This window comes from Ziziphus jujuba, chromosome 10, assembly GCF_031755915.1.
Source record: "Ziziphus jujuba cultivar Dongzao chromosome 10, ASM3175591v1".
NCBI lineage: Eukaryota > Viridiplantae > Streptophyta > Magnoliopsida > Rosales > Rhamnaceae > Ziziphus > Ziziphus jujuba.
This window is the reverse complement of record NC_083388.1, coordinates 27,156,033-27,176,561: the sequence shown is the minus strand read 5'-3', so window position 1 is coordinate 27,176,561 and position 20,529 is coordinate 27,156,033. Positions and strand designations below refer to the sequence as shown.

The 20,529-nt window shown below is 31.3% G+C and overlaps 2 protein-coding genes across 3 annotated transcripts; one reads left to right on the top strand and one right to left on the bottom strand.

Moving 5' to 3' along the window:
- Positions 1-578: 578 nt before the first annotated feature.
- LOC107412473 (ABC transporter G family member 12) lies at positions 579-6,308 on the bottom strand. Its single transcript, XM_016020249.4, has 9 exons — positions 5,969-6,308; positions 4,161-4,240; positions 3,495-3,956; positions 3,122-3,244; positions 2,708-2,839; positions 2,155-2,439; positions 1,770-2,042; positions 1,554-1,661; positions 579-1,305 (listed from the first exon to the last, which is right to left on the bottom strand). Exons 1-9 carry the CDS (start codon positions 6,189-6,191, stop codon positions 949-951), a joined length of 2,043 nt encoding a protein of 680 aa, XP_015875735.2. The 5' UTR covers positions 6,192-6,308; the 3' UTR covers positions 579-948.
- Positions 6,309-9,254: 2,946 nt separating this feature from the next.
- LOC107412457 (exosome complex component RRP45A) lies at positions 9,255-12,869 on the top strand. 2 transcript variants are annotated; one of them, XM_016020236.4, is made up of 8 exons: positions 9,261-9,731; positions 9,896-9,991; positions 10,154-10,268; positions 10,537-10,617; positions 10,748-10,936; positions 11,289-11,554; positions 11,925-11,983; positions 12,454-12,869. In XM_016020236.4, exons 1-8 carry the CDS (start codon positions 9,385-9,387, stop codon positions 12,666-12,668), a joined length of 1,368 nt encoding a protein of 455 aa, XP_015875722.3. In that variant the 5' UTR covers positions 9,261-9,384; the 3' UTR covers positions 12,669-12,869. The 2 variants fall into 2 exon arrangements, with proteins under 2 accessions (XP_015875723.3, XP_015875722.3); XM_016020237.4 differs by lacking the exon at positions 11,925-11,983 and having other exon boundaries at positions 9,255-9,731; positions 12,454-12,604.
- The last annotated feature ends 7,660 nt before the right edge of the window (positions 12,870-20,529 follow it).

Sequence of the window (20,529 nt, the reverse complement as noted above, 5' to 3'; positions counted from 1 at the left end):
TTTATATTTAAAAAAAAAAAAAAATGGGAGAAGGACCACATCATTTATTGGACGTCCAATTATTGGAAACAATAACATTTCTTTGACATGGGAAATGCCTTATCTTGCATGCTGAGGATTTTCTCTTGATTCCAACGTCATCAAAATTAGGGAATAAATAAACCGAATCGAGCTGAATATTGATATTTTTAAGCTCTACTCACATGATTTTAGAAATGCTTAATCTCACAAAATTATGAAATTATTTGTTTAAGCTCAACTTAATTTGATCAGCTCGAGATAAGTTTAATTCAGCTTGTTACATCATAAAAATTTAAAAATTTGAATATTTATTTTTCAAAATAAAAATTTTAATATTAATAATTAATAAATTCCAATTATTCTATTTATGTTATTACAACATTAATTTAATTTTAAAAACTTATCAAGCTCGACTCTTATTTTTTCACAAAACGAGTTCGAGTGAACTGAGTTGTTTAAGCCTATTTATTGCCCCTAATCAGAATTTTAAACAAAATAAACAATTTCTCTTTTTAATAAGGAAACAATCCCTCTTTTATTCTACCATGGTTATATGATAAAGGAAACAATTTCACTTTTTATATATGGAATTTCTTAGCATATAACTTTGAATAGTTCACAACAATATGGACCATAAAATCTTATACTAGTTAAAACCTATACAAAGTAATATGAGTCTACAAAAAGAAATTATTACAAAGTTGGGAATTATATCCCAAGTATGAAACTATATCTCCTCATATATCCATCAGAAAGAACATATAACATTTCCTGTATAACAATAAAAAAAAAAATGTTTTTTTTTTTTTTTTTTTTTTTTTTTTTTTGGTTGGTTCTGATTTCCTGTAAAGCATATTGGAGATTTTGAGTTGTTTAACAAACTTTTAACAAGCTGCTCCACATACAATTCATTTATGTTCATGCCTTCTAAGGAAGTGGAGAGCTAAGACCCTCTTGAGAAGACAGTGAGTGGGGAACTTCATGCCTTTTGGAAGGGAAAGAAGGCATTTTCCTGAAGGAAGGCCTTTTATCAAGCTGTTGAAGTGTCTTTTTGGCATAAAATGTCCGAAATAATGGTAATGCTCTTTCCTTGAACTTGAGAATGATAAAGAAGAGAACTCTGTAAAGTACAAGTATGGCTATAATGGCTGCTAAGTCCCACCATTTGGAATGGCTTAATTTTATTCCGAACATATTTGTTATTATGAATTCGCCATTCAGTTTTGGATCACCCGGTACTAGAGGGTCAAATTCAAGCCCAAGCAGATCATTCTTGTAAGAACCCTGAGAAAATAGTATTGACATGTAACGTGATGTAAGACTCTGTTTTTGGCTTATAGCAAATAATTCAATCTTAAGCAGAACCTTTGAGTGGCGCATAAATCTCTGTATACTTCGATGTTAATTCCAAGTTTCTATTTTTTTATTTTTATTCTTTTTTTTTTTTTTTTTTGTTATCGTTTTTATCTTCTTTTATTCATACATTGTTTATTGGTATCATTCCTGAAACAGTTTTTGTTGCTAGGGGTTACCTGTATTGCCCATGAACCATAACTGAGAAATGAAATTGGGTAGCGCCAAAATGGCTTGGGAAGATCAGGCAGCAATCGAAAGAATCCAGAGGTCATCATCAGGATGCCCTGCATAAACCAACCAGTCATGATGAAAAACCATGAACAATGAAAGAAAAGCATAACCTTGATAAGCAAAAACTTAAAAACGGAAAGTTTCAGGTATTTGTTACTTACAATAATTCCCGCTCCTGTTATAATTCCCATGAGGAAATTGGGAACCAATGAAGCTACAACCATCATGAGACTCTCTATAACAGAAATGCTGGTGAAGATAATAAGACAGAAGTACACATAATGCGAAAACTCCTTCCGAAATTTCACCATGTAGAAAGTAATGGTGCCAGTTGAAAGTGTAATTGCAACTAAGAATGGAAATGAAGAGATGAAGTTGGATAGGATGAACACTGCAACTCCATAGTGCCCGTTAAGCCTTTCTTTATAGAAGATCTGTTTCAAAGGAGAAATCACGCAATGAATTAACCTGAAGCTGCTTCGTTCATACTCCATTTGTAAACTATTTGATTATTTGGTAAATATGTGCAAATATCAGGTTGTTTACCTTCATTTCTTCTATAAAGGATGGGAAGCCTCCAATAGACATGAATGTCATGAAGCCTGTTATAAAAGCACCACAAGCTCCCCTAGCAAAGATTGCAGTGTAGGTATTGCCAACATCAAAGTAGATAGTACCAACGCAAATGGATACAACGATATAGATCATTATCCTTAACCAGTAGTATCCAACATCTCTGGACATGTTCACAGATGATCTTCGAATCAGCGTTGAGAGTTGCTTCAACCAATTTGCTTGACTTCCACCTTTGCTTTCAATCGCATGGCCTTCCTGCAGTGCATCAAATTTTCCATATTTGTTGTCAGCTAATTATGAAGGATTGCTAACAAATGGAAAAACAAAAAAATATAACCACAACATTGTTGATCTGGTGTACTGCATTATTCTGTATGGAGAACTATACAAAAAGATGTTTTATGGTAATTTTTGAAAACAAGGTATGCACAAATATAACCGCTGCAGCTGCTTATTACTCCATTTGAGCTGCATTCCTAGCATCACTGGAAGACATGATAAAAAGCTCATTTGAAGTTCTTACAATGGCTGAGATTTCTCGAATCTTGGCTTTTGTCCTCGATGCATACTTGGAGCGCCGGTATTTCTCGACAAGCATTGCTTTGATTTCTGCCGTTGCCAAATTCAAGAGAGGGTCCGCTGAATTCGGGACATCCTGTTATATGACAGCCAGAAAATGGTAATCATTCAACACAAGATTTTAGCAATTTACTCAAAAAGTTTCTTAAAATTTTAAAAGGAACTGAGTTCCATGAGCATTGTCTAACAAGCACTGTCAGTTTACTGGTTCTGACAGGAGGTAGCTTTTGAAATTCATTTATAATTGAGAAGAAATGCAATTGCATTGCTGTATCAAAAGAGAGTGGTTTATTAGAACATTTTCTTTAAAAAATAAAAAATTAAAAAAAAAAATTCTAAAGGGTAACTCATAACATACACGCATTCTTTGAGATCCTTTGAGTGTGGCAGTAACTTTGTCGAAATCTGAATTTACACAGCGCAAGAAGTGATCAGAAGGATTCCTCCTACTAGGACACGGAACACCAGCCTCAGCAAAGAACTACAACAAAAATGCATATCAAACTTCAGTTTGCAGTTGAATCAAAATGGCAATGAGAATTTCATATCAATGAACAAAATAGCAAGGTCATAGAAAATGCATAGAGTTCCAAGATACTTTAAAAACACACACTGTAGACTTAAAGTAAAATTGATTGCATTGATTTATAATAGCATGAAAATTGGCAATTCTAAGGCCATGATCAAAATGAAAACATATACATGTTGAGGTCAATTTTACTCTCTTTTACCTCTACAGCCATCTTTGCTTCTCCAAAATAAACAGTTTCACCACCTGACAACAAGAAAAGATCATCAAAGAGTGCAAAAACTTCACTACTTGGCTGGTGAATCGACGATATAACAGTTCTTCCATCACGAGCAACGTTTCTAAGCGCTTGGATGACAAAGAAAGCTGAGGCACTATCAAGGCCACTTGTAGGTTCATCAAGAAACAGAAGGCAAGGCCGAGTTAGAATTTCGAGAGCAATGCTTAATCTCTTCTTCTCCCCACCACTGATACCTCTCAAATGCCAATTTCCAATCAACCTATCAGCACAGTCAAGAAGCCCCATTTCCATGATTGTTGCCTCCACAATGCCATTGACCTCTTCTTTGCTCATTGAAGTTGGAAGCCTCAATTGAGCTGAATATTTTATTGTTTCTCTAACTGTCAGTGTTCCCAATAACACATCCTCTTGTGTCACATAAGCCTGAAAATTTTGATCTCCAAAGCATAAACTCAAAATAGAATCACAACATTTACTAGAAATTAAAATTATGTGTCAGTTTTATACGTATCCTTTTCAATTTTGCTTACATAAAACAGAACAGATTATATTCAAACAGTTTTTATTTGCATTTGTGTTTTACCATTCACATTAATAATAAAATGAAATGGCATGTAAAGCACTTACAACGGAACCATAATCAAGTCTTTTCTTGCTTCCATTGAAGAGAATATTTCCAGTCATTACCACATTTCTTGAGAGTCTTCCTGTGCCAAAATCAATGATTCTTTAAGCATAAAATTAATCTTTGTTGCACATTTGGAAATGGTTTTTTTCTCAATGACAAATAAATTATTTTCAAGAATTTTCATTTTTCTGTCTACTCATAATCATTGCACATTTCCCTCATTTTTCTATATATATATATATCATTTTGCAGAAATTCAGAGAAAAAATACAATAAAGAAAAAACATAATGAGCATTTGGGTTCTCTCTAATAAATTAAAACTAAATAATAACGCCAATTATTCACAAATTTATTTATTTTTTTATTTTCTCCAAAATCTTCCAGAAAAAAAAAATTGTTGAACAATACCCCAATAATTGGGTAAAATTGAACATTGAAATGACAATATGAGAAAATTAATGAGCATTTAAACTTCATTAATTTCTTCGTTCTCGCACCACAGACCTATATAAATTCCTTAATTTGGTATACCAATTAAAAATTGAATGAGCATTTAATCTCAATCAAGATTTCGTGCTACCGTGGACGGTAGGAATTTAAGGCGAAAAACAAATAAGACCCAAAGTTCAAGAACCAGTGGCTGACATGGGCTTGGTTTTATGGCAAATGAGCAGGACAGGCCGAATCTAAAATGACCGCCTTACTAGGGGTCAAGAGCTTTAAATTATCCAACCAACACCCATTTCATCTATCGACAAAAATAAATTAATATATAACAAAAAATAAACAAAAAATAAAAAGCGAGCATTTCAGTTCCTTTTTTCCTTATCTGATTTCCGTCGAAATTGAAAACTTTTATGACGGTTTTGTTGGCTGGTGAATCTTTTAGGCCTTTTTAAAACTCAACTCTAAATGTCCCTTTACTTGCATTTTAAAAGTCTGGTGCTTATCCCATTGACAAGGTTGTGCAACCTTGTTGCTGTGCTAGTTGGCTACTAGTATGGGCAAAGGATGTAACATCAATGCAAAACATTTAAGTTTTAGACCGGATCAAGCTATTTGCAGCTAAGGATAAACTACTCCGTTTTAGGTCACTATTTTCCTGATTTATTTGTCAATTTCTTAACAACCAAGCAGGTCGAAAAAATTGAAATAATGGGTTGCTCATGAATTGTCTTCTTCTTGGTAAAAGAAGGGAGAGAAGATTTTTTTTTTTTTTTTTTTGAGGAATAAAGAATAACCATTTTAGAAAAACCAGGGAAATTCTATTACCATTTCCAAATGTTTTCATACAAACCAGGAAGTTTATGATCTTACAAGAGATTATCTTGGCCTCAAAACCCAAACAATCCCCAACATAAAACACGAAAGTTAGATTCTTTCCCAAAAAAAAAAAAAAAAAAAAAAAAAAAAAAAAAAAAAAAAAACAAATTGTATAGTTATAGAGTACTTGGCTGCAAGGACATTTTATCCCAAGAAAGGATAACATCCAATAAAGAAAAATCCATTCTTCTTGAACAACTAGAGTGTTAAAAAGTTTTGTTGATCTTTTACTAAAATAGGGTTGAATCCAACACAAAGATGTACCCACTTTTGTACTTCACCTCCAAAAGGAAAGAAAACCAAGAAAAGTTTTTAACTTTTTTCCAGGAAGATGAAAAAGAAGAGAAAATTAAACAGCATTAATCCATTTCTATAACAGGAAATAAGTCCTGTTGGCCTTCTCTCTCTGCCTAGCATGTATTTACACCAATATTTTCCCACATGTTCATGTTCATGTGAGTGAGAGAAAGAGAGACAATTAACCTGCTAATGAATCAAGAAGGGTGGATTTTCCAGAGCCAGAGGGACCCATAATAGCCATGATTCTTCCTGGTTCAGCATACCCACTGAGACCATTGAGCAACCTCTTTGTTGGTCCATTTCGGAAATTAGGCAGCACCACCGTTAGATCCTCCCACACTAGATAAGTCCCTCTTCCACCGCCACCACCGCCAACTTGGCTTCCACTAGCTGCTTCTATCTCCATATTATTCTTTCCACCAAAATGGGAAGTAAAGAAAAAATTATTGGGAAAAAGAAAAAAATGAGAGCTAGAAATTATAAGTAGAAGAAGGCTAAATATGAAAAGATTATTATAGCATGAACATTACATTTACTGTGTATGATTATCAGGCACCAAACAACTAACTATCAATGCTGCTATGATGATGGTGCATAATGGAATTATGAGGAGAGAGATTAGGTTCATATTGGTGGGTGGAAAGTAAATGAAATAAATGTGATGAGCAAATCTGGTTTTTGATTTCGTTTTTTTCTGTTTTTTTGTTTTTTTGTTTTTTTGTTTTTTTTTTTTTTTCTTTCCGCCTCAAATTTTGTTTTCAAAATATCTTATTAGCTTAACATGTGTTTCTGCTTTGTGTGTTTCTCTCTGAAAGCTGCTTCTAACTGCATATGTTGAATGTATACATATGTATATGATATGATGGGAACACTCAGCCTTGCAAATTAATTCATATTAATTTACTGCCTTATGATTGAATTATTGAATACTAATAATAATTATTATTATTATTATTTTATGCTAAAAGTTAAATTCATTCAATTAGAACAAAAAAAGACCAACCAGAAAATACCAAAAAAAATGGAATAAACAACATGAGCAAAGGACTTTAATTTCTCTTCCTAAAAGGCTAAAGAATCGGACTTCTTCTTTTTTTTTTTTCTTTTTTTTTTTTTAAAAAAAAGACTTTTGGTGATGACAATTAAGTTTTAATGTAATAGGTATTTAAGAGTAATCTGTTAACTACCTCCCTCTCAACCCTCCCCACTCAAAATAGTACAATCTCCAAACCAAACTCCTCTGTCATTAAATAGCTGGCTATTCCTAGGGTTTCCGAATTAATATATTTCTTTATTAGGATGCAATTATCATTATTTAATTAATTTATTTCACATGTCCTAATAGTGATTAGCTGGACTAAGATTTCAGAATTAGATTGAATTGCACTAAACTATTTTATATATAATCTAATTTAATTGAACAAGACATGAAACATTTTAATCCAACGTATAATCTAATCCATACAATAAATGAACCCAACTACATATAACTGGCCATGCTTTTTATCATTCATACAATAAACCTTAATTACCTGTCTTTTCAATAGTTTGTTTTTTATTATTATTTTTAAATAATAAGAAAACAAAAACAAAATTGCAAAAGTAAATGGTCTTCAAAATTAATGAGCTTGGAATCTATGTGAAATTTTTGAAACATGGTGAAAGTGGTAAAGCTACTATTTAGGGAGATGATTTTTTTGATGAACTAAAAAAGAAAATAATAATTGATGAGGCTGAGCCCCCACTCAATTAATTAAGGGGCATAAAATGCAGGTTCCTGAAACCTACCAAAATCAGGAGGTGGGCAAAATACCATTATGGACCACCATGCATCCATGGACATACACAGTCATACACATGGGAGTTGAAAAGCATGATGGACATGCTTCCAATCTACACTTTCAAAACTTCACCCTTCCAATATACATGTCAAACTTGTTTACAAAAAATAAAATAATAAAATTGTTGTGTGTGTAATATTCTGTTGTGTATATCTAAATTTGACTGAGCAAGTTTTGTTTGGGCCCTAGGAGTGCCAATACAGTGGTCCATATCGTGTGTCAACCGGCAGCAACCAGTTTGTCATTGGACCTGTAGAATCAAATTGGTTGGCTTCATCTTTTTTGAATTTTATGATCCGAAAAAAAATATTTAAGGAAGTTTTTTGAATTTAGGCCAACTATATAGCCTTCTGTTTTGGTTTCAATGAATACCAATTTAAGTTTAAGCAACTATTTATATATATATATATATATATATATATTTTAACACCAACTTATTTACTGAGTAATTTTAACTGATGTACGGTTACATTAGTGTTTGCTTTATGGTTCGTTTTGTATCTAAAAATTTAGTACCCACAAGCCGCAATAGTTCTCTATTTTTTTTTTCTTTTTTTTTTTTGAGCAAGTTTAATTGTAATTTTGTGGATTTTTTTTCCTAAAGAAATGTACAATAGTTTTCCATTTTTTCTTTTCTGAATTAAGTTGAAACTTGTCCAATAAATCATCAAATTGAGATGTTTTTATTTAAAATAAAATTTAATTACATGTTGAAAAAGATCATTTATATTTTAAAATTAAAAAAAGGATGAATTGTTTTTGTTGTGAATTTGTGATCTAATAAATGGTCGGCGATAGATCATGGGCGACTATTATAAACATTGGTATCCACTGAGTCCAAGTCAGATCCATTTATTTGCTTAAAAAAAAAAAAAAAAAAAAAAGGAGGTAAACGATGGAAAACAGGTCGGTCTAATTTGCACTGATCCAAAATAAAAGTTAGACCTGCATTTAGGATTCATCGTGTCTCCCCTAATCTTAAATAAGTGCCTTATCTAGTTAGTAAGATGTATATATATATATATATTTTTTTTTTTGGTAAATGGCTTAAATAAGATATTTATTGTCATATAAACATTTGATGAAATATGAAACATATAGGCTTTTCTTTGCACAAATATTAGAAATTTATAAATCCAACATGTTTAGTGAATTATTATTTTAAGAAAAATGTTTAGTGAGTATTAAAGTCTATTATAACACTTATGAGATAGAAGAGTAGTATTTTTGTTGTCTGTCTAGTACAGTAAATTTTCATGATTCAAGGTTAATAATATTTTTATCTTCCTTCTGAAATATATTATAACCATGCTCAAGACTTACTAGTGATATCAATAAATTAAATTATTGACTAATGCGTTTAGCCATGTGTACAATTAGTCGTATTAAATATATCCATTTTCTTTTTTTTTTTTTTTTTTTTTTTCAAGTGAAATAAGGTTTTATTAACGTTTGTATAATTCATTTCATGGTCTTGTACAAGGTTTTGTTTGAATTTGACAAATAGAACACTCACTCTTCTTATTGAATTCAAGCTAAAAAGACTCCAATTCACCAAAGTTATTTAAAATAATAATAATAATAATAAAAAGCTCAAAAGATGCAAAATTGGAAGATAATTTTTACAAGGAACCCAAACGCGGCCTAATTTAAAAATAAAAATAAACATAAACATAAACAGAAAAAAGCAGCTGAATTAGGGTTTTAGTAAAAAGCCTTCGTCCCAAATTCTAAACCCCTGTACCTTGGTCCACAACAATGGAGCAAAGACTGGCCAATACATGGCGTCTTACAGTCAACGAGAAGAAATTCATCGAGACGGCTCTGCAATCCGACCTGCGAATCGACGGTCGGCGTCCATTCGACTACCGGAAGGTCACTATCAAGTTCGGAAAGGAGGACGGGTCGGCGGAGGTACAGCTTGGCCACACCCACGTCATGGCCTTCGTGACGGCCCAGCTTGTTCAGCCTTATCGAGACCGACCCAATGAGGGAACCCTTGCTATATACACTGAGTTCTCTCCAATGGCCGATCCTTCCTTCGAGCCGGGTCGCCCCGGTGAGTCCGCCGTCGAGCTCGGTCGCGTTATCGACCGCGGTCTCAGGTAAATTGACTTCTTTTTTTTTTTTTATGAATTTGTATTTTATAGAGCTTAAACTGTTCGTTGAAATGTTTGTGAAAAGTTAGCAAATTTTAAAGTGTTTTATGTACAGAAAGCAATAAGCTTTGTAGTGAATGTATGTAAAAAGGTTCATAATGAATGTGCAGGGAAAGCAGGGCTGTCGATACAGAATCACTCTGTGTTCTTTCCGGGAAGTTGGTATGGGCCATTCGTGTTGACCTCCATATTCTAGATAATGGCGGGTAAAACATACAATTTCTATTGGTATTTTTCCAAAATTTCCCACCAAATTTACTTTTCTTTTTCTTTGTTATTGTTGATGTTAACGGTTTTTTTTTTTTTTTTTTTTTTTTTTTTTTTTTTTTTTTTAACTTGGAATAAAAATAAAAATAAATGGGGAACAGAAACCTTGTTGATGCAGCAAATATTGCTGCTTTGGCTGCTCTTTTGACATTCCGGAGGCCTGATTGCTCATTAGGAGGAGAAGATGGCCAGGAAGTGATAGTACATCCGCCAGAGGTTAGAACATTGCTTATATTTGGCCATATTCTAGGGAATTAGTGAAATTTCACCCAAGCAAGAGAATTGTGTTCTTACACAGATTTCTTATGGTCTAGAACAATTTCAGTTTTCAAGAATATAGACACCAGGGAATGATTATGCATGCATGGTTTTTTTTTTTTATTTTTAAAATTAATCCGCAAAAACAATAGCAACAAAAAGAACATGAGAAAGTCAATATATTTGGATATATTATAAATTTTCAACATATTTTGCATTTTGACAGGTGAGGGAGCCATTGCCTCTGATAATACATCATCTTCCAATAGCAGTATCCTTTGCATTTTTTGGCAATGAGAGCGGCATGGTAAGCCACATTTACCTCTCTTAATCATGCATGTAGGGCCTTTCAGAAAAAAGAAAAAATCATGCATGTTGGGTGCAGAAATTGGTTTCCTTCAATAGTCTTCTTCTCTTATCTGGCAATCTCTGACTAGGTAATAGATCCAACCCACCATGAAGAGGCTGTTATGTGTGGCCGAATGACTGCTACACTCAATGCAAATGGGGATGTCTGTGCTATTCAAAAAGCTGGGGGAGAGGGTGTCTTGCAGAGTGTTATTATGCATTGTTTGCGAATTGCTTCTGTAAAAGCTGGTGATATAACAGAGAATATAAAGAAAGCGGTGAGTTTTACTGTATGAAATGGTTTTTTTCAATATATGAGTTGTCATGTGTTGGCTTAAAAAAAGCTATAAAGCTAAGTAAATGTTAATCATGTATTTGTAATAGAAATGGCAGTTGTGGAAGGAAAACCATGGGGATCCTCCCCTCTTCATTCTAAAGTATTTTTAAATGCCACTTTTTTGTTAGTATTTTTGTGCAAGGCATCTTTGATTAAGGTGTTCTAACTTCTTGATGTTTTGACTACGGTAGTTGGTTTTTACAAATTTTATTTTGGGAAATCTTGATTAGTATCATAATGTTTGCTCATTCTTGAACTTTTTTTTTTTTTTTTTTAATCATAAATCCATGTAGGTTGATTCATATAACATTGAAAGAGCGTTAAAGAAGGTCAAACGCCATTCCACCTCTAAACCTATGGATGTTGATGGAGCTGGTTCTAATTCAAAGGAGAAACACAATTTTGTCCATCAGAAGGGTATCAATACTGAGAGATTAAAGCCGGTGGATGAGGAAAGGAATGCTAATCAAAATGACAACAAGGAGGATGAAACAAAATTGTTAGAGACAAACAGGGAAACTAAAGATGAAAAGAACTTCATTGGGGCCCCCTCAAGTTGGTATGGTGCTAACTTCTCTAACATTTGTGATTTTTACCTCTAACTACCATCATTGAAGTCAAGTATTAAGTAGACATTGCACAAGAGCAAATATCTTAAACAACTCCAATAATTGGTTTTTCAAATTGTTTTATGGGCTATTCCAAAGTGGTTAGGATCAAGACTCTAGAAGATGGTCTTTGTGTCTTAAAGAAAAAAATGTCTCAAAAAACATTTGTTACAAAATATAAAACATTCAAAAGAAATGGCATTTTAGGAAAACCTTGTATAGTTTTGTTCTTCGAAATCCTATATGAGCTTTGTGCTTCTATACACAGAGTGTTGATTTGTTCAATATTAGATTTTTAACATTCTTTCTTTTCCTATTTAGGGATCCTTACTCAAAGGGTGTTGATTCGGATTTCTTGAAAGCTTCTTTAGCTTCACGTGGTATGAAATGAAACTTTGTTGATCACTTGGAATCATGCACAACTTTATGGGGCTCTGTCATTTCATTTGTCTTTTTACTTGTGGAATTGTCTATAACTCATAAATCTATTGAAATTTCATACATGTCACCAATGAAGAACCCTGCTGCTTACTTTTTTACCCTTCATGATATGCCACACTATATGTTCTCCTGGCTAGAATTACAATTTACATCCCTGGCACCCTTTCATCCAACATTTTTCTCTTGCTTTCTGATCTAACATCTCTCATGCTCTTTGAACCAAATGGATAAGGATTACAATGCAAGTCCATCTGAAATATCCGTTGTATTTGACCTACATGAGATAGCAAAATAATCATGCGGCACATTGCTTTTTCTTGTCTTCTATGTTTTGTGATAGCACCAGTTATTACATTTGAGCCTATGAGATTGTGACTCAGTCTTACCGTGTTATGCATGAAATGTGCAGGAATGTCAACAGCTAATAGGCAACAAAAGGATTCAAAAGGTGAGAAATTGTCCTCTGAAACCAGGCTGGAGGAACATTCTGAAAGTGTTACTCTGGTATCTCCACCTATTGAGGTGGCCCAAGCTGCACAGCAAGCAAATGGAGAGAAAACTTTGAAAGATGCTGTTAAGCCCAAGAACAAGAGAAAAAAGAAGAAATTCTCCGGTGCAAGTTAGACTAATTCTAACCATTAACATTTTTTGTCATTTGTATGTATATTGTTTCTTGGCGTGAATCTCTTTTCAAGTTTAAAATTTTTTTTTTCTTCTCTTCAAATTCCGTAAATGATGATGCATTTGATGCGTTTCGAGAATTAGATGACGAACCAACTTATTATAGAAAAGGGATGAAGTAAAATTTCTTTATACTCCCTGATATTTCCTGTCCCCTTTCGATTATATGATGGAAAAGGAGGGAAATGCAAAAGCCTAAAATATTTTTCTTTTCCTAGGAATCAAACCAAAGTGTAGTCATTTTACAATAAAACTAAAATATGTGTTTTTTGTAAGTTGCTGCCCAAGGTTATATCATGCACGAGTGAGGTAATATACCTGGTACAAAACGCCAAGTCAATATTGATGGATCAGAGATTCAAGGTCAAGGAACGGTTGGTGCATAGACGATGTAAAACCATGTAGTGGCATGGCTTTTATTTTTTGGGTGAACATCCATGCAGTGGCATGATGTGATTGGTGAAGCATGCAATAGAGCATCAACTTACAGTCACAAAAGCACCTAGTCCTAAAGCAAGGGAAAAAAGAGGCCATTGTCACCCTGCTAACGTGGGTATATATCCATACATACATACAGAAACATTACTGGGTCCCCTGTAGAATGGTGGCCAACACATTGTCTCTTCAGACAATACACCATATCTAGTGGGATGTGGAACAAAAAGATTTCTTTATTCACCATTCAGTGAGTGGCTTTGCCAACTTCCGAATTTTGCTATGGTGGGCAATATTGTCCATTTATTGGTGGAGGATAACCGTCCGATTACGCCTAATCTTCATATGGTTACAAACAATTGTATAATCATATGGTGATAAAGCATCAATGAATCCTACATATCATAGCATAAGTACTATTATAATTTCTTTTAAAATTTATGTTGAGAATATAATTCAAGGTTTTATATTTGTCTTTCTAAAAACCCTTAAATATTTCATATTCATATCCAAACAACATTTATTTTTTACCTAAATTATTTACTACTTCCAAAATAATCTTTCTTTTTCCTCAATTTCAATCATCATTCTCTTTCTTTTATCCCCAGTCCTTCATATTTTTCCCCCTTTTCCTTCTATGTTATTTTTTATTTTTTTTTAAATAAATTCTTGTATGTTTAAAACCTCTCTGCAATATACTATTTAAATAATTAATTGATGAATTTTTTTTTGAACAAATGACCTATTTTACAAATTACCCAAAGTCTTATTTATGACTTGAAGTCATGTTTTTATAGGTATAGATAAGTAGGATGCTTAATCATTGAAGCTACTCATTTCGTCATTAATTGTTGAAGTTGAAGAAAAATCTTATACACATCAACAAAAGAACATATATAGATATAAAATATCTATATATATATATATATAGATATATATAATATTTTCTATTTGAGAATCTAAAACAATTCTTTTATATATATATATATATATTAAACTCTTTTTTTAGAAGAGAAAAACTCATAATTTTTAGTGCCAAAAATTAGTAAAGCCATGAAACTCTTCTTCATATGTATATAATTTTTCTTTTTTTTTTTTTGGTTATTGGTTAGAAGAAAAGAAATTATTTATGTGTTAAAATTAGAGATTAGAAAGCAAATAAGAGAGAGAGAGAGAGAGAGAGAAAAAGCATTTGAATTTGAACTTAATTAGGAGAGAGAAAAATTCATTTTGGAGAATAATTTTTTAATTTAAATTAAAAATAATTGATGTTTGAATATGAATATAAAATATTTAAGAGTTTTAAAAGATAGATATAAATCTTTACATTAAATTAGTTAAAAGGTTTAGATTTATCAAATATTTTTGTCAAAACGCTTTTGGATATATGGAACGTTGTCTTTTAATTAATTCCTATTGTAATCAAATTATTTATTTCTTATGGGCTTCCTTCTCCGCCATTGCCAAAACTGTCCAAATCATCATGTTATATAACGTATATAGTGTCTGGAAAACATTGTTTCCAAAGGATGGTTACTATGCCTTAAAGACTTGCATTCTGAAAACTCTTCTGCGTTTCAAGGAAGAAGGGATTGACTATAAAGAATTATTCGCTCATCTTATCTATATCAACATTACATAAGATGATGCAATTTAGGATCATAAGGAGGAGTTTGCACAGGTTGTGTCACTGCTGACAGATCTTTGTTCCACTGTTTTTGGACCTCATTGGTGGTTTAGGATAAAATGATCAAATTGAAGTATGCATTGACGGCGAAACGTGCCATCCTGCCATCTACTTAGGACGCCACCATATGGATGGACAATGTACAGTTCTGTATCATCGTCGGTACCATCCTGATGGTTCCAAATTGTAATATATTAGTCTTTATTGCTTATTATAATTTTGTTTATCCTTTTTTCATTCTAGAGTGTCGGGAACACTTTGTTCTCAAAGGAGGTTGGTTACTACGCATTAAGGACTTGAATTCTAAAAATTCCTTCTGCGTTCCAAAGAAGAAATGGTTGATCATAAAGAATTTGTTAATCTTATCCATGACAACATTACACGTGGTGATGCAAATGCAATTAAGTATGATGATGGGGAGGAGTTTACCCATCTTGTGTCGCTGGTGACTAATCTTTCACTACAAAAAAAAAAAATGAGAATTAGTGACCGAATCTTTTGCAACCAAACATTTTGGTAACATTAGTGATCATATGATGGTCGCTAAAAATTTTGGTATCTCACATTAGAAAAATGGTAAGGTACCATTTTTAGCAACCAAGGATTAGTTACTACATCATAGTTTTTAGTGACCAATTAAATTTTGGTTACTCAATGTGAGAGTGGGAAATTTTTCCCACGTTTTTTTTGTAGCGGGAAGAAGATTTTTCAGTGATCAAATATGTATTGGTCATTGAAATTAATTACATAACTGACCAATAGTTTGGTCATTAATAGTCTAAGTAATTAAAAATAAAAATAAATATAAATGCATGAGATTGGTGACCATTCTTTGGTCACCTAAAATTTTGTGTTAGTGGCCAATAAATCGATCACTAATACTAATAACGGGTGAGGAGATCTAGGTTGGTTGCTTAAAAAGAGCATAAATAAATCGTTTACTAGATGCAATTTTTCGTGAGCACATAATTGTTATATATAGTTGTAGTAATTAAAATAATGCAACAAAAATATTAATATAAGACTTCTTTTTTTTTTTTTGGATAGAATATGAATATAACATCTTTGGTGACCTAAAAACTTTTATTGTTAAAATGCTGCATGAGTGAACAAAAGGTTGATAGTTGAAATTTTTTGAAATTAAAAAAAAGTGATGATTTAGTAAACCTTTGACGACTAAACTTGAGCAACCAATTGATAACATAAATAATGATGATTTAGTACACCTTTGACGACTAAACTTGAGCAACCAATTGATAACATAAATGATTAAAAAAAATACACTTAAAATAAAAGATAATACCTTTTAGTGATAAAAATATGGCCATTTGAAAATTTTCTTTTATTATTTAGAATATAATATAAAAAATATAACTAATTCTCTCTCTCTCTCTCTCTCTATATATATATATATATATGTATATACATATTTGTAATTGGTACTTGTTTATTTGAATTCATATATATATATATATATATATATGTGTGGACGTGTATATATTAGCGTACATATATATATACATAGATTTATTTATACTTTAAATATAGTTACAGATATAAACAATATTATGTAGAACTTTGATAAAATAGGAACTCTGCTCCACTTTATAATAGAAGCCATATTTGATATGTGGAAGTTATAAGTTACCAATTAACCATGTAGCTTAGTCTTTAATCATTTGCTTAAATGCTCTTTTGGAACAGTCTATATAATAATGATTATTGATAATAACTTTTAAATTTTAAACTCAACTACATTTAATATTAAAATGCCTTAAGCTCAACTACATTTAATATTAAAATGCCCCCTTTCTTGGTTTATAAAAGAAAAAAAAATGATGTTATCATGATATACCCATACAGATAAAGATGCACTATTTGCCACTAGTGATTAGTGCGACTTGCGCTAAGTTGGCAAACATTAATTGATTGTAATGGTAAATTCAACAATCACTAAATTCAACAATCATATTTAATCGGTTTAGTTTTTAAATGGAAAATTTTGATTAGTAGGTTATTCGATAAAAAATCAATTTTGGCATTTTGAAAAGCATCCAACTATTGGTTGGTCAATTTTGGTTTTTTTTATTTTTTTATTTTTTATTGTTTCAGTTAATTATAGTCTTTGAAAAATCAATACGAACAATGACCGCCTATATTTTGATTGGTTTAGCTAACCAATTGATGTCATTCAATTTTTTCAATTTTCAATTGGTTTCGATTTAATTGGTTTTTTTTTTTTTTTTTTTTTTTTCAGCTTATAACAAACATCCCTAATAATGGTCATCATTGATTATAAATAGTATTTTTCATATTACTATAATTTTCATCATAAAGTAAGATATTTGTTAGAAGAACAAACTATATAAATTTTATTCAAAAAACATTAATGCATAGTCATTATTTTTTTTATATAAATATTTTAATTTGATTTCTCTAACCCATATAATGAAAAACTATATATATATATATATATATATAGAAAGAGAGAAAGAGAGGGAATATTTTACCTTAAAATATAATGCATTTTTCTTTTATGAAAGAGTGGACTTATTAAAGTGATCTTACTTGATATATAAAAATTAAAATCCTTTCGGAATAGGACTTAACATGTCATTATTATAGCCAATATTACACGTATACATATATAGACATATATATTAGTAATATATACTTAAACACAAATATATACATATTAGAGTTGGTGATCCGAATTCTAATTGATCAGATCCGAAAAGCTTGCGGTGCGATCCGTTTGGTGAAATTTATTTTGTGGAATTTTTTAGAGTTCTGTGGTAGTAGCGGAGATCGGGCCAATAGACTCGAGACTGTAGCCCACCACTGCCCCCGTGGTATGGATTGATCAGATTTTAAATTTATTCCATACTATATATTTAATCAGAATTTTATATATAAAAAAAAAATACTGATTAAAATTTAATTTGATTAATTAGATTAACCACTTTTATAGCATTAATATTATTTCAGTAAATTAACAAAGTCAATTAATACTATTGTTGAAAGTCCATATTATATATATATATATATATATATATATATATATATATAAGTTATATTAATTTATTTATGATATAACATATAAGATTTTTATTTTTAATTTTGGGTTTTGCCAAATAAATGAAATTTTCATTTTGGCTTGGCGGGAAATTAGCCGCCCTTCCCCTCCTTCCCTTCTAGTTAAAACAACATTTTTATTTCTCTCTTTTCCTTTCCCTTCAAGAGGCCTTTTCCTGTGACCCACCGTTGTAATGGGGTCGGGAAGAGCAAAATCATGCGGGCCTAACCCAAAGCGGATAATATCTTGAGGCGGGTGGTCTGGGCTGTTACATGTTTCCTTTTCAAAAATAGCATATAATGATGAAGTAGAATCTAATATTTTATTTCGAAAATGATATATCAGAATGAAAGAGAATCTAATATTTTATTTCGAAAACGATATATCAGAATGAAAGTTTACCATGTTATGGCATGAATGCTTTTGGATCGTGATGCATTGGAATAGTGTTGAATTCTGTAAATTGTCTGCATGTATGTGAATTCAGATATTGAGTGGAAATATCACAGTGATTTTTTTAGTCTTGATAAAAGGATGATGATATATGGAGCTGATAAAATTCTTTGTTGACTTATTGGAATCTGTAGGTAGTTTAAGCTTTATATGCTCCTTTTTCTCTTCTCATCTTTTTCATTTCCCATATAGAATTCATTTTCCCTTTTGGCAACAATACTTGGATACATGCAATAAAAGAAAAGGACTTTCATACTTTAGTGGTCTGCTTTGAATAACCTATTGTGTTTTGATTTTTAGTGAATTCTATTTCTGCGTGTCTTGTTTTTTGGTATATTTATTGCTTCATTGAATCATGCTATTCTTTGGTATATTCACAATTCTATATTATGAATTTGAAGTGAAAGATTTAAATAATGACATTTGTTGAGAATAGATTGGATTAGTAGTTAGTTATATGCAACCAGTTTGCAGTTTTCTCAATGGAACTTGTGCAGTATCTACTAGGAGCTCCTTCTTTAATTTCAAAAACATAGTTACAAAGGATTTGCTTTTCTTGAAGAAAATTACTTTCTTTCTTGGATTTCTAGTGTACTATGTAAAAACTATGTCATAGTACCTTAATTTATTAGCTTTTTCTAATGTGTTTTATGAGAATGGTGATTTCTAATTTGTTTCACGTATATATAAAGGTTTAGATTTTTTGTTCATCTTTTACTGCATCTTATTGCTTATAATTTGAATTATCTATGTATCCTTTTAACTTTTACTGCTTCTTGTCACTCATAATTTGAACTATCTATATATCCTTTTAACTTTGAAACAAGCTTAAGTTTTTCTTACGTGTATAATTTTGTTGAGGTGTGAATAGATGGGCCGAAGACTTATTTTAATGGGATGCATAGACAATTATCCCTGAATCTCTTGTGAGTGTGAATGCTGCCTTGCAAAAAGATAAATTAAGCACAAAGTAGAAGCTAAGAAAAAAGAATTTTTTCGTAAAGCTGTTGGGCAGGGCTTAGGAAGATTCCATTTTGCATAATGGCCAGAAGTATGTTTACCCACATGAAAGCATTTATCATCGTATTTTTATGGTACATTAACATTAGATTTTGCTTCAATTTGGCATAGTTGAGTGGGTGTAAATTGTAAGCATTTGGAAGATAGATATTGCCAAGTATGATGCAATAAAGAAAATTTATGTTCTTAAGATAATCAAAATGAATGATCTTGATAGTATAGAATGTCCTATCTAAAAACTATTTCAATTTCCTATGTTTTTATTCAAAGTACAAATTGAAGTTCACTTGATATAGAAATTTGTTAAGGTTATTATAGTTTGAATAAGATGTATTTTTGTTAATTTATAATAAAACTTATGGTATCATTGTATTGCCAGGTATAAATACTAAAATAATGTGGGAAGAACCTCTACTCTCTCTTTTCTGTCATTATCTACTTTTATCTTCCTTCATTATTTTCTCTCTGTAGTTATATTTGTTGCCCTTCAAAGTATGCAGGAGTAAAAATTGTTGATTACAACATTTCTAGTTCATGGTTCTCTATATTCATGCATTAACTCTTTGATCTGATGGCCATCTTGTTTTATGCAAAAACAACTAAAAGTCTCCGTGAGATTGCAAAGGTTTAACTGGTTGATGTATTTTCAATGAAGGTAATGATTATTTTACCTTGTTACATTGTATTTAATTCATTGGACATAAAATTTCCCTAATATATTAGATGAACATAATATTATTGGACTGAATTTTATCTTCTTACAAATGATTATTTATACAGTTAAACCATAAAAATGTTAAAACTCGCTACTTGATTATGTGCCTTCGTTTGTATATGAGTGGTGCAAGTTTTCTTTGGTAACATGGTTTCCCAAATTGGTTTACTGCATTAATAGTTATGAAAATAAATCAATTTTTTTATTTTATTATTTTTTGTAGTGTTTTAGTTTCCAAATTGATCTGCTACATGGATGCTAGGCGGTTTATCTACGGAATTATGTTTAGGGCATAGATTATCATTAGAATTATAATATTTGACTATGATTTGTTTTAATTTTTATGGATGTTATCTTCTTGATTATGTTGTGATTTTTGACTATGTTTTAATGGACTTATCATGCCCTATCCAATTTT

Excerpts from the sequence above, each read along its gene's own strand:
- LOC107412473 (XM_016020249.4), bottom strand. The coding sequence starts at position 6,191 with ATGGAGATAGAAGCAGCTAGTGGAAGCCAAGTTGGCGGTGGTGGCGGT. Across the intron at positions 3,957-4,160 it reads GACTTGATTATGGTTCCGTT|GCTTATGTGACACAAGAGGA; the intron begins GTAAGTGCTTTA and ends CAAAATTTTCAG. Across the intron at positions 1,306-1,553 it reads ATGGTTCATGGGCAATACAG|GGTTCTTACAAGAATGATCT; the intron begins GTAACCCCTAGC and ends CTATTTTCTCAG.
- LOC107412457 (XM_016020236.4), top strand. The coding sequence starts at position 9,385 with ATGGAGCAAAGACTGGCCAATACATGGCGTCTTACAGTCAACGAGAAG. Across the intron at positions 9,992-10,153 it reads CATATTCTAGATAATGGCGG|AAACCTTGTTGATGCAGCAA; the intron begins GTAAAACATACA and ends AATGGGGAACAG. Across the intron at positions 10,269-10,536 it reads TGATAGTACATCCGCCAGAG|GTGAGGGAGCCATTGCCTCT; the intron begins GTTAGAACATTG and ends GCATTTTGACAG.